The following is a 15,152-nucleotide window of genomic DNA, read 5'->3' on the forward strand; positions in this document are numbered from 1 at the left end:
GGGGAGGGGGGGCCCCAGTCAAAAGTTTGCTATGGGGCCCAGTCTTTCCTAGTTACGCCCCTGGAGAGACCCCATAGTGAGGTAGCCTGTCCCATCCAGCCCAGAGGGGAGAAGCAGCGATGCATTGGTTCTGTGTGTGTCTGTCCCTGTTAATAAACGCGCCGCTGTGGCTTGTCCCCTGTTAATCTGTGTCACCTGAATCTATCGCCCAGATTCTCTTGGCGTAAACCGACCCCCACTGACCCGGTTTCGCCACAGTGATAAGAATATCCCAGATCAGAGATGGTCATAGATACCTAGTACTTCTACTAAGCGTTTTGAAGGTTCACGTCAACTAGACCAACATTTCAGAGACAGTGTGTATGCAGGGGATGACAGTTAGAGGGGTTGTCTGGGAGAAGAAAAAAAGTATCTGCCTTTTTTTCCCCAGAAATGGCCCCAACGTTGTCCATAGGCTGTGTCTGATATTGAAGCTCAACCTTATTAACTTGAATAGATTTTAGCTGCTATACCAGACACAGCCCAGAGGCAATAGTGCTGCTGCTTCTGGCGAAATAATGCAGATCGTGTTCTTATGGGATTTTATTGCACTGATAACATAATCGGGTTGTTTTAGATGATTAATAAGTGACAATGGTATTATCAAAGGGCAACTCAACATTTAGGGCTCATGCACAAGACAATGCTGTGTACATGGACCCTGTACGACATCACTTATAAGAGATGCTTAAAGGAGACAATATTTCTGTAAGACGACATGCAATGCTTCATGCCAGTATTGGCCCATAGCAGGTTATGGGCGCCATTTCAGGATCCATGTAATGAGGAACAAAAACACTGCCATCTGCATTAGACCTTATGGTGATCAGGCACATATGTCAGGACATTTTATTGTTGATAATAGGACACTTTAAGATTATATGTATCATTTATTGTAATTATTTAATTGATTCATGTATGTTGGCCAATAACAATGTATTTATAGCAGAAGCCGCCAGATGTGAACCGGAGAGCATACAGAATACCACAATGAAATTACACAGACCTAGAGAGTATGGACAGCCTTTAGTAATATTCGTTCAGAAAACCTTTTAAACATACCTACATAAGCAGTTTAAAATATTTTAGTAGTTGCACACTGCATAACAGTGCTGGTTGAGTAGCTATATGACAATACTGAAATGCATGGCCTGCCTCAAAAAGGCCACATTTGAGATATATACACATATCTATATGCCATAATCTTGGATGGAATGTCTAATTCTAATTATTTATTAGCTAAACTTGGACAATTAAATAGAACGTTGCTGCAAAATGAATATCTGCATGACCTGCATCAATAGATAATATGAGATCTATGCATAATACAGCTTCCTTGAAGAAAACTATTTCTAGACCTTTATATCTACTATTAAAACAAAATATACATAAAAGTAGCCACATGGAAAATTCATGAGCCATTAAACACTTGTGATTATTAAATTACAAGTAAAAGAGAGAAATTATTTGACATATAGGATGTCAAAGTGCTTGATGTTTTAAAGTGAATGTCCACCATTTAACATCATGTTACCTTAAAGGGGTTGTCCACTACTGAACAACTGATGACCTATAGGTCATCAGTATATCACTGTTGCGGGTCCGACACCCGGACCCCACACCGTTAAGCTGCTCCGGCTGCATCCGGGCACCGGATGTTATGGCCCATTATGTGATGTACGGAGCCCGAAGCAGTTGGCACCATTCATAGCATAGCGGCCATGCTGTTGAACTGCAGCTCTGCTCCTATTCAACTGCTTCTGGCATGTACATCCAGTGCTCGAAGGCAGCCGGAGCTTAACAGTGATCATGTACTGATGTCCTATTCGGTGGATAGGTCGTCAGTTGTCCAGTAGTGGACAACCCCTTTAAGGTTAAAAATTCTGTGCTGCTTCATTTCTTAACATCTTTATAGTTGTCAGAGTTCCATTTTTCTGATACAGAGTTCCAAATCCACTTCCTAGACAGAGTTAAATGACAACATTCTGTCTGCCTGCTGACACCACTAGAGGGAGCTTAGGAGCTTACTGTGTTATTGAGTTCAATGCATGAAAAGTATGCAGTTAACTCCTAAACTTCCTCTAGTGGAGCTCTGACTGCTATAAAGATATACTAAGTAATTAAACGACACAGAATTTTATATCTATTCAGATTTAAAAAAAAATGATATGTTGTTCAATGGTGGACATACACTTTAAGGATCAACTATATACACTGGGGATTATTTGCAGAAGTAGTACAAGTAAAAAGTGGATGCGTTACTTAGGCCAACCAATCAAATCATTGATTTCTATTTCTACAAAAATGAATGCTGTAATTTAATTGGCTGTTATAAGTAACAAATCACTGTTCTTCTATACCAGATTTCATAAATAAGCTCCAATGTGGGGAGCTATTTGTGAACTGAATCAATATTCCTGAAAATACCTGCTCAATGAGGGACCTCAAGATCCATCAAAACATGAATAATGCTCCAAGGGAATGCACAGGGCGCATTCTCCTGGATATTGATAAGGTCCGCAAAGAACCACTTTGCGCGCATAAAGCGAATTGAGCTGAGCTGAAATTTAGGCCACAGTCTATGGACAGCAGTGCTGTCTCTGGAAAAATCTAGACTCTCTTTTTCTAAACACACATCGCCCCTTTAACATTTTATCTATGTTAAATTTGTTTCATTGAACAAAATATTTTTTGTCTTGTAGAAAAGCATTGTGCAAAGAGAGTCATTAATGAAAACAAATACATGCAATGGAAATACTGGTAAAGTACGCCAGGGGTCATAATACGTTCATAGCTTGACGTCAACTCATGTGTATGGATTGCTCCATAGATACATGAACGCTTATGAATGTTTTGTATACATTTTCCAATAAATACATAAGAGAAATATCTTCACATGAAAAGAAAGGTAAATGAAAACTCATCTTATTTTTTTGCCTTAGGCAAACGTATTATTACACAGCAGTTTTGGCCTAGTTCGTTTTCTTAAAAACACGCACGCAGAGAAAAATATACTCTATGATCATAGCTGTGGGAAAATACAAAGGTCATTTACATATTCATATTTGTATAGCAAATATTTTTGGTAAACGATCATTATGTTAGTCATGATATCTATGATAATATCCCTCATGGTGTCGATAATCATCCTGATATCCCTCCTCATATCCTTGATGGGGGTATCCATGGTAACCATATCCTCCATACTCATCTTCGGGGCAACGCATTCCTAGGGATTGTTGGATTGCCATTTCCTGTCTTCTGAGCTGCATAGAATCGATTAAATCATACACAATAGCCATGGACCACATCGGAGACGGGTACCAAGACTTTACATTGCCATCTTTGCCAACCAGGAGCATAGAGAAATATTCTGGACTGATTTGAAAATAGTTTCTTATATCTCTCACTAAGTTGAAAGAAAGATCTTCCCTCTCAACACTGGAACTTCCTGTAAAGACAAAGACGTATTCTGTAAATAATATTTTACAGGGGCTGGATAAATATTTAGTGAATTATACTCCATAGAAGTATACTGTATTCAGCTTTGAAATAAATGTTCATTTGATGTGATGACCCCCTAAGACCCCATACCAGGAAAATGATGGTATGTTGTATATGGCTAAAAGTTCACAATTCTGGATAACCCAACAAAACTGATTGTATGCCAATTGGTGCATAAATATGAGAGATGACTTCAGCTTAACTCCATCTGTCTATGTTTGTACAGGGTGGGCCATTTATATGGATACACCTAAATAAAATGGGAATGGTTGGTGATATTAACTTCCTGTTTGTGGCACATTAGTATATGGGAGGGGGGAAACTTTTCAAGCTGGGAGTTGACCATGGCGGCCATTTTGAAGTCGGACATTTTGTATCCAACTTTAGTTTTTTCAATGGGAAGGGGGTCATGTGACACATCAAACTTATCGATAATTTCACAAGAAAAACAATGGTGTGCTTGGTTTTAACATTACTTTATTCTTTCATGAGTTATTTATGTCATTATGGATGTCAGGTCCGAGCATTCCTAGATGAACAGTTTCCTGGAAAGTGGATTGGTCGTCGTGGGCCAGTTGAATGGCCCCCTAGGTCTCCCGATCTGACCCCCTTAGACTTTTATCTTTGGTGTCATCTGAAGGCAATTGTCTATGCTGTGAAGATACGAGATGTGCAGCAACTGAAACTACGGATACTGGAAGCCTGTGCTAGCATTTCTTCTGCGGTGTTGCTATCAGTGTGTGAAGAGTGGGAGAAGAGGGTTGCATTGACAATCCAACACAATGGGCAGCACTTTGAACACATTTTATAAGTGGTCAGAAACGTGTAAATAACTCATGAAAGAATAAAGTAACGTTAAAACCAAGCACACCATTGTTTTTCTTGTGAAATTCTCGATATGTTTGATGTGTCACATGACCCTCTTCCCATTGAAAAAACTAAAGTTGGATACAAAATGGCCAACTTCAAAATGGCCGCCATGGTCAACACCCAGCTTGAAAAGTTCCCCCCTCCCATATACTAATGTGCCACAAACAGGAAGTTAATATCACCAACCATTCCCATTTTATTTAGGTGTATCCATATAAATGGCCCACCCTGTATATCTTCTTCCTGCAAGTACAAGCTTCATTTATGCCAATAGTGATGTTATTTATTAATCTGCTTGTCACATGGTCCCTTTGGTTATATACAACTCAAGCTGATTGATTGTATATTATGAAGTCCTGCAACTTTGTAATATTTATTGTGTTCTAATTTATTACCGTTTTCATGATCTCTGTTTGCTGTCAGTGAAAGAAAACTTTCTTGTTTACATTTGGAGGCTGGTCATGTCCTGGTGACACAAATGTAGCCATGCACTTGTGTCTGTTAGACATGATTAAGACGGGTTTTCAGCGTATGAATCTAAGCAATAAATGTTTCTATTCACTGAATTCAGGAGAGATCTTGATAATGGTAAGGACTTTAAATAAAAAAGTGTACTAGAAAGTTGCGTGTTTGCCTTATTTTATCATTAAGTTATATTTACATTAAGATAAGAAAAAACCTTTAAGCCTCCACATATCTCCTTGTCTTCCTGCATCATAAAAATATTCTGTTCATTGTACCATTCAGACCTTTTAAAGGAGAACTACTATATAGTCCTTCTTTGATGCCATATTAGAAGTTACATGCCTCCCGTACGAGGGGCTTTTCTTCCGGTAAACTCTAGACTTCATAGCAATCAGCTAGAACTTTTCATTAATGAAAGCTGGATTCTAATAAATTTATAGGAAACCCATGATAACACTGTGCAGCCAGTGCAAGGGGGCAGGAAATGTTGTCATAGGGACATATGTGAAGAAACTCACCTCATATGCTACTCGTAAGTTCAAATTTTGATATACACAGGAATGATAGGTTAAGGGGGTTCTTTGGGACTACTTCTGTCACTAGTTTATTAATGTTCTATCTCCTAACTAATAGACGCTATTATGCTGATAACTACAGTGTATTTTTTTTTTTTCAAAAACGTTTATTATTTGCAAAGTTATGAGCAGTTTTCAAAATATGCTAATGTGCTCTATTAGCCAAATGGGAGGTTGCTCTTTCTTTTCACTGTGGGCGGTGTAATGTTTTCTGTATGACGCTGTCCAATCAGCAGCCAGCCTTTCCCCATTCCCTGCCCAGCAACACAGCGTGATCATATAGTATACAGCTTCTATTCCCAACTGTGTTTTCAACTGGTGATATTTTGGTTGTTTCACAGCTAGAACTGCGATCCTGGTGACATATGAAAGATTAGAATATTATCTTTCATGTGCCACCAGAACCACAGTCGGAGATATGGCTATTTGAAGTGATCCTCCTTCCCCCCAGTCTCAGTCTCTCACACTGTGTGAAGCAGCTTCTTGCTGAGAGGACAGTGTCATAGGCTATGATGTAGCTCCACCTCAGGAGAATCGCTGGTGTTGACACCTACTTGTCTAGTATAGGCTCATTTGCATATTTAGAAAAAAGCTCATTAGTTTTAAAATAATAAACATTTTGGGACACAATTTTCACTGCCACTCAGTGTGACAGCACCTATTAGATTAGCTAGGAGATAGAGAATTACTAAACTTGTGACAGATCCTCTTTAAACAATGACGGCCTATCTTTATGACCCCTGTCGATCAGTGCCATGAAGGGCTTCATTTCAGCTATTGACACAACTGTAGCAATGGTACAAATATTAGACTATTTTCCCAAATACCCATAATGCACCCACAGTAAATGGTTTTATCCATCTCTTACCATTGATAGGGAAAAGCTCTAAAACACCGCTACCGTCCACACCAATTCCAACCATTTTCAAAATGGCCATGTGCCGTAATCCTTAAAAGAAACAACAGCATGCATTATATATATATATATATATATATATATATATATATATATATATATTTTATATAAAGTTTGACTTTAGATGACCATTTTGTTTTTATATATTATGAAAACAGTATCTTCAGACATGATGCATTTTCTTCTATAACAGACAATTAATGCCATTCAATAAACCAAAGATATTTCAATAAGTTACATAGATAGTACGGTTGAAAAAAAGACATATGTCCATCAAGTCTTATCAAAAAATGCATCAAAATGAAATTCATAAGATGTTCAAGGAACTCTGCTTCCTCAGAGTACAATGCGGGGAATTCAACGTAGACCAACATAGACAGTGACTGGTGATGTTTCGTGATAGCGCTAAAATGTTCTATTTCGGTATATTCTCTTATGACTACACATACAACATGTACTAATATCTATACAAACAGCAGGAAAGATTTGATGGCTCATACTACTGTACCAGAAACGACTCCGTTATTTTAAGAGTGTTTTTGGCCAGAGGAAAATTCCTTCTTTTGGAACACTACATTCTAATGGGGATTTTTTTATTTTTTATTTCTACAGGTACGTGGCAGATCAGTTGCAAAAATTTGGCTGCAAATCTGTTTTCAAATCATGCATCTGAATGGGGTTGTTTCAGCAGAATGCCCATGGATTTCAGCAACAAATCTGCCGCATATGAACATATCTACAGTCTACCCAAATATTTGCTTCCTGATTGATCTATTTGGATTTTACATTACTATATTTTGTAGGTCTTATGTAGGATAAAGTTGTCTGAACCAGGAGAAAAAAAACTAATTCTCATTTTTTACACATTGTGCTCCAAATCATTGCAAGCGGCCTCTGGCGCTCCACTTACCGGGTCCTGGTGTCCGCTGCCCTCTCCCGCTTGCGTCCTGTCTTAGCGGTCCTAACTACAGTATGGGGGACCTAACTAGTGTGTGGGTGCCTAACTACTATATGGGGACCAAACTACTGTATGGGGGACCTTACTTATTCAATAAATTATATGTACCACCCAAATGGTGCCATTTAAAAAAACAACATATTTTTTTCACTATTTTTGACCAGATCTGCTATTCAAATGTGAATCTAGAGTAATATATCCATGTAGTTGTAGGTTGGGCCCCCTGAATTAATTACACTAATGGGCCCTAGGCACCACCGTAAGACACTGCCTGCATACTGTCATGCCCATGGCCGCGGGCCGTCAGCTTCACTCACCTCCTCACGCCCTCAGTCATAGAACTGTGAGCACTGGTCCCCATCTCCTCCTCAGGAGACGTCAGCACTCACTTCCGCTTCTCCCGGCCGGGTCCCGGCCGGTCTTAAAGGGCCAATGCGCGCACCTGAAATTAGTACTAAATTAGCCCATGAGCACCCTGGACTATAAGAAGGGCCCAGCCCCTTCCTGCAATGCCTGAGCATTGTTGTCGTACCCAAAGTTTGTCTAAGCAAATGGTCTCCTAGTGTTTTCCAGTTCCCAGTGTTCCCCGTTCCTGTACCCGTATCCCGTGCTATCCTAGTCAAGTGCCGTATTGAGCTGTAGTCGTGCTGTGCTGTATTTAATGCCTGTCCTGCTACACCATGCCTGACGTCTGCCTGCTGCCTAGTCCCAGCCGAGCCTGTCTTGCCATTGTCCGAGCTGCCACAGGTACCCTATACAAATTATAGACTGTGATATGCGTCCTGTTGGCCAGCTGCCATACCTTCAAAGCGGTACGGTCCAATGGGTCCACGTACCCAACGTGACACATACCTGTCACTCAAATGGAACATATGCAGGTAGAAAGACTCAAGCTTTCTGTAGATGAGTGATAATGCAGATGTACCAACAATCTGTGTCTGTAATGCGGAGACAAAAATTTTTCCTAAGAGACTGCCCTGTGAAACCGGGAAACTCCAGTGCCTGGTGCCAGCAGGAGAGGCTATCCTAGGCAAGACATTCAGCAGTCTCTAGTCTCCCAATACCAGATTCTTGTTTCACCGTTGGAAAAACCTCCATCTGTTTCTTCAGTGAATGATGATGTTCTGCCTGATCCTGTTCGCTTTTTTACCTCACCTGTGACTTTGCAAGTAGGAGCACTCCATTTGAAACAAATTTCATTTTTATATGTTTCAAAGGTCCATTAGTCCTCTACTACTTGGAATTTTGCGGCTCCAGCTACATACCCCGTCATTGACTAAGCTACAGACAGATTACCCGATGAGTAAGTCTCTGCCACCCTTTTTGCAATGATAAATGATGATGAAAGGTAAAGTCCACCATCCAGACTTGTTTTAAGGGATTCTCCGTAATATATATATAAAGAAAAAGTAGATCCGGAGTTTTGTATATAAAATATAACTTTTACTTTTTTCTCTTAAAAAGTTGCTCTAGAAAAAACATACATGTACAGACAATATATAAAAAGTAGCAAGTGTACTGAATTTTTGGTGCTCATTCATAGCCTGTATCCAGTATCGTGAGGTAATACGATATTAACAGCAGTTCATGCGTGTGTATAATGAATAGAGAGTGTTCATCAATTTTTATGTCTAGAGATCCTTTCTTGTAAGTAACCAACAGGTGCTTATAAATGACCAACAGGTACAAAAGTATGGGGCTCAATGCCCCCCTACCCGTATGGATGTCATCTGTTTTCTCTGACAACCTTTAAAACTTGCTGTCCAGTGGATCAGGAAAAGCTCTCCTTGTATATATAAAGGATCTCCTCTGTGAACTCTCGTAGTATAGATCAAGCCTCAGAGTTCCGGATAGGGGATACATGTGTGATCGCTGGCAGCGATAAGGAGAACGGGGGACCGAAAGTCCCCCGAAGTTCTCCATGACAAACCTCGGACTTCCAGGGTCTGTCGGCAGCTCCATAGAAATTAATTGTGCACCGGTCGTGCCTGTGCGCATGTGTGACCAGCGCTCCTTTCATTTTTATTGAACTGCGCAGACTCCGGAAGTCCGAGGTTTGTCATGGAGAACTTCAGGGGACTTTCGGTCCTTATCACTGCCAGCGATCATACATGTATCCCCTATCCTGTGGATAGGGGATACATCTCTTTCGTAGGACAAACTATAGGCCGTTTTTTTTTGGGGTGGGGTGGGGGCTGTATGGCATTATCTACAGGGGGGTTTGGGATTGTATGGCGTTATCTACAGGGGGGCTGTATGGCGCTATCTGCAGGGGGGTTTTGGGCTGTATGGCATTATCTACAGGGGGGGCTGTATGGCGTTATCTACAGGGGGCTGTATGGCGTTATCTACAGGGGGCTGTATGGCGTTATCTACAGGGGGACTGTATGGCGTTATCTGCAGGGGGGCTGTACGGGGCTGTATGGCGTTATCTACAGGGGGGCTGTATGGGGCTGTATGGTGTTATCTACAGGGGGGCTGTATGGCGTTATCTACAGGGGGTGTTGGGACCGTATGGCGTTATCTACAGGGGGGTTTGGGGCTGTATGGCATTATCTACAGGGAGGCTGTATGGCGTTATCTACAGGGGGGCTGTATGGCGCTATCTACAAGGGGCGCTGTGTGGCGGAATCTACTGGGAGACACTATCTACAAGGGGGGGTTGTGTGATAACCTGGGGAGGGGGGCCCCAGTCAAAAGTTTGCTACGGGGCCCAGTCTTTCCTAGTTACGCCCCTACGCACATCGATAGTAAAACACGAGTCATCCAAAAAACTGAGTTTTGTGCTAAATATTACATAGCAATAACTAAACTATGTGAGCTGGTGGAAATTTGAAGTCAACAGTAGTGTTACACTAGAGACAATCACAACTGGGCTCCTATGGTTGTAGGGGCCACAGGCTCTCCTGCCATTTAAAAGAACAAATAAAATCAACAAGTGCTGGCAGGGGCAATGACTATTCTTTTATTTATTTCTTAAAGTGGTTTACTGTTTTTAAAAAAACATTTTTATATACAATTTTTAAGGCAACTTGAGTTAGAGGGCAGTTCTTCATTTGGGACTACTATGAAATAGTTAGAGCAGAGAGCAGCTACAAATAGCATCTTTCAGCACAGCACATTGCTTTTAATGGAGACAGTATAATTCTTTACTTTTCCTATGATAACACTTTCTGACGAGTTTCCCTGCAAATGATAGCTGATCACAGGGGGTCTGAGCAGCGGGACACCCTGTGATCAGCTTATCATTAGGGGACTCTTCTAGCAAAACGAGATTGTCCAAAAGAGGACAACCCCTTTAACTGCTCAACTTCGGCTACAATGGGCAACAAGGCCACTCTTTTCTGGGGGCTGAAATATTCCAGCATCCCTTGCTGGATCTGTACACATCTCGCTGGGGTGACGTGTAAGGTGCGGTGATTACACCAGGCTCTGCACAGTAATCTGTTGTAGGAAAAATTATAGGCGCTCAGCTAAGTTGTTGTCTGTCGACAGGCTTGTTGACTGTTTCCAATAACAACCAAGAAAACTGTTAATGCAGAAATGGACTATAATACAGGCTGTAACTTAAGACTAGTGCAAGATAATTAATGTAAGATTTTTACATTATATATATATAAATATATATGTATATATATATATATATATATATATATATATATATATATATATATATGTATGTAGATTTATCTAGATATGAACTGTAAAATATTATTCAAAGGTGAACATAATATTTAACTGCCTAATGTAAAAATATATGTTTAAAATTCCATTATTTATAAAAATACAGTTGGGAAATGAGCCGAGTGGCCTTTATCTGCAGCAGGCATGTTTTTTTGTGTGCATTCTTTCCTAGTGAATCATGAGGAAAAAACTCCAAGGTGTGCACATGTACCATCCAATTTCCAGCTCTCCCCCGAACATTAGAAACTGATTTTTCTTCATAAACAACTGGGTTTATACATACATAAATTAGACTTTGCCTTAGGGGAGAGATATACTGCATCTCATAATTACAAGCAGTGAATGGATGGAGTTTGTAATGGTTAAGACATTGGAATATGCTTCAATAGGCCAAGTTCTGCCCTTTCAAAATAAAAGTGTAGATCCACCTGTGAACACCATTTTATAATATGGCTATGGCTAAGCTGGAGTGATAGCTTAGCCATAGGTGCATTTATAAAAAACAAAAAATAAAATAATATTTCAATGCAAGTGCTCTGCCCTCTCGACATTATCTTAGAACATATACTTTTTCATCAAGAGTCCTGACATGCTTAAGGCCCTATTACACTATCCGATAAGAGGCCGGTGCAGCGAGCGCCGATCAATGAGACATCGTTGATCGGCGCTCGTTTGCTCCTGTCACACAGAGCTATGGCTGGGGACGAGCGCTCTAAACTCTGATTACTATTCCCCATACATTATTATCATGTCAGCAGTGCGTCTCCCTGTTTACACAGGGAGATGTGCTGCCGGCAACGATAATATTTCACTTTTTTAAAACAATACGACCAGCAGATGATCGATGATTGCTCGGACATCTGCTGATCGTTCCCCTGTTTACACAGGGCAATTATCGTCAACGAGCGTTTTGTGAAGTCCACAGTGGAATTACCTTGTTCCACCAAACTCCTCCTTTGAAAGACTCATGCACAACGCCACATTATAGATCTGCAATATGCCACACATAGAGGTATATCAAAAATATTTAGGTTGGATAGGAGAAGGAGAGATCATTTGTATAACGCTAGCAGTTGTTGAGAAACATTTTTTGTGGGATATTAGACTTACCCATATTACAAGCTTGTCCACTCAATGCATAAAGCTGCTGCTGATAAGCCCATTCTTCATCATTGGCAGAAGATATAATCAGCAAACGTCTTCTCCAACGGAACCTTTAGGAAGATAAAAAAATTAGTGTCAATGTTCTATGTCTTACAATAAGGCAATTTACTTTTCAAAATGAGGAATTGTAAACAGTGGTGGACATTTGTAAATCATGGAATCAGTGGGATTGCCTGTGCAAACCAATAAAAAGTTGGCTTTGAATTTGCAACTTTAAATATAAAAATGAGCATTAAGCAGAACCCTGTGGAATGACATAGTATTGCGGCACTTGGAGCTCTTAGGCACTTTGTGTGGTGCCATATAGTACCCTAAGCAATGGTTTTAGTACAGATTCCAAATAAATCCTGGAGAAAATACCCCTGTATTCCTCTAAATCAGATAATGCAGTACAGTAAAGTAGGACCCGTAGACTTCCATGGGTGCTGTATTGAGGCTCAGTATGACTCGGACTTGTACTGAGTCATAATACAGCCTTGTACATGAGGCCATAGAATGGGAGGCGTAACTTGAAGCTCCTGTGCCCCAATGTAAAATCTTTAACCTGGCACCCCATTTACCATGTGCCCAAGGTCATATTATAGGGATGGCACCTGGGGAAAGTGCCCTGGGCCCTCCACCACCAAGTGTGAAGAAGGGGCCTTGACCAAAACTGCCCTAGCGTCTTAAGGTGGTATCACTCTGGTGACTCACAGTTCAGGAGCAGGTCCTGAATTAATTTAGGGTTCTGGTCTGGGCTTTGAATAATTTTGTGGTCTGGTCTGGGGGGTTTGATAAATGTAAGGGGTCTGATCTGGGGTCTGAAATAATTTAGGGGTCCCGTCTGGAATCTGAGTCATTTAAATGGTCTGATCTGTTGTCTGAAAAATTTACGGTTATGAACTGGGGTCCAAAAAAATGTAGGGGTCTGGTCTGGCGTCTGAGTAATTTAGGGGGTCTCATCTGGGGGTCTAAATAATTTAAAAGTCTAGTTTAGGGTCTAAAAATTTTTTAGGTCTGGTCTGGGGTCTGAATAATTTAGGGGTCTGGTCTGGAGTTGATTAATTTAGGGGTCTAAAATAATTTAGCCATCTGGTCTGGGTCTGAATAATTTAGGGGTATGGTCTGAGGTCTGATTAATTTAGGAGTCTGATCTGGGGTCTGAAATAATTTAGGGGTCTGGTCTGGAGTCTGAGCAATTTAGAGGGTCTGACCTGGGGTCTGAATAATTTACGGTTACGACCTGGGGTTCAAAAAAATGTAAGGGCTGGTCTGTCGTCTGAGTAATTCAGAAGGTCTGATCTGGGGTCTAAGTAATTTAGGGTTCTAGGGTCTAAAATAATTTAGGAGGTCTGGTCTGGGATCTGAATAAATTAGGGGACTGGTCTAGAGTCTGATCAATTTAGAGGTCTGAAATAATTTAAGGGTCTGGTCTGGGTTCTAAATAATTTAGGGGTCTGAAATACTTTAGGAATCTGGCCTGAGGTCTGATTAATTTAGGGGATCTGGTGCTCTAAATAATTTAGAGATCTGTTCTGGTGTCGGATTAATTAAGGGGATCTGATTCTGGGTTCTGAAATAGTTTAGGGTATCTTCAATAATTTAGAGGCTGAATTCGGGGTGTGAAATAATATAGGAGTTTGCTTAAAGGTCTGAAATAATTTAGAGGGTTTAATCTGTGGTCAGAAATAATTTATGGGTCTGGTATGGGGTTTGACTAATTTAAGGCTCTGAAATAATTTAGGGGGTCTGTTCCAGGGTCTGAATTTCATTTGGGGTCTGGTCTGGAGTTTGATGCCTCCCTTACCCCTGTCCTGCATTTTCTACTTATGTGACTGGTAGTGTGCATGGTATCATTGTTTGTGGAAACTACAACTTTTAGCATGATGTGAACATTTGTGAGGTCATGCTAGAAAGTTAAAGTTTTACAAGAGTTGTGATATCTGTTCTATAAAACTACAGCTCCCATTGTAGTCTGATTGTGATCAATTACTAGATCATGCTGGGAGTTATACTTTCACAAAATTAGTCTTTATTTTTTTACTATGAGACCAGCAAGTGTGTCCTCAGCTAACTTTCCCATGGAGCTGGTAATTGAAAATTTGCTTTGCTTGCTTAGTATTTTCTAGTTATGCCCATGCTTTCTACTGTATCTGTGTGCACAGGAACTATTATGTTTGGAATATAGTATTGGGGGGCATTGGGCAGCACTGTAGGTACAATAATGAGGGCACCTGGAGCAGCAGCAAGCACAGAATTAGAAGTAGCAGCAGGATGGGGGGTTTGTATTTTTATAGATGGTGGGGAAAGTAATTGGGACAAGTGTACATGGCTGTCTGGGCTGGATGAAGAAGAAAGGAAAGCAAACTAGCCCAAACAGGTAAAATGTCAACTGTGAGTCACTAAGTGCAGTTATTATGTATTCTGCCTGGGACTGTGTCTGATCAGTACTGTATTCACCTGGAGAATCTGGAGAATGCCTGAGTAGTGTCTAACCACAATATGATCACTGTATGTTGGATATATTGGTCTTTGAATAGTGGTATGATCTATGATATACAAGATTAGCAGTTACAAGTTTCTAAAAGGCTACTTAAATGCATTTTTTGTCTACCAATTGACATTGTATACAGCTTAGCACATGTACCAGTCTCTATAGGGTCTGTGCAAATGCATTTTTTGCACAGACTTGTCCCTATAGAATCTGATACATGTTCTGGGCACAATCTAATGTATGGTGGCCAACAAATGCATTTCTACACAGAAAAGTATATAATGTACCAGTTTCTATAGGGGCAAGTCTGTGTAGAAATGCATGTCTTGTCCATCTCCACCAATTTATATTACACATTGCCCAATACATGTAATTTAAACATATGAAGACCAAATGCATTTCTACACAGATTAACTTCTATAGGAAAAGTTTTTGAAGTTAGCCTCTTTTGTCGGCTATGATCACCACCACCAGATTATTTGACCAGGGTCCCCCACCACCCCA

General features: G+C 40.4%; 1 protein-coding gene across 1 annotated transcript in view; it reads right to left on the reverse strand.

The window, feature by feature from the left end:
* Window positions 1-1,046: 1,046 nt before the first annotated feature.
* CCDC80 (coiled-coil domain containing 80) overlaps window positions 1,047-15,152 on the reverse strand; it is a 101,183-nt gene continuing 87,077 nt past the window's right edge. The window contains exons 6-8 of the mRNA XM_075853911.1: window positions 12,122-12,225; window positions 6,322-6,402; window positions 1,047-3,490 (exon numbers count right to left, since the gene is read on the reverse strand). Coding sequence (XP_075710026.1) covers window positions 3,141-3,490; window positions 6,322-6,402; window positions 12,122-12,225 — 535 coding nt within the window. The 3' untranslated portion in view covers window positions 1,047-3,140. The remainder of the gene's footprint in view (window positions 3,491-6,321; window positions 6,403-12,121; window positions 12,226-15,152) is intronic.

The sequence above is a fragment of the Rhinoderma darwinii genome, chromosome 2, assembly GCF_050947455.1.
Source record: "Rhinoderma darwinii isolate aRhiDar2 chromosome 2, aRhiDar2.hap1, whole genome shotgun sequence".
Taxonomy (NCBI): domain Eukaryota; kingdom Metazoa; phylum Chordata; class Amphibia; order Anura; family Rhinodermatidae; genus Rhinoderma; species Rhinoderma darwinii.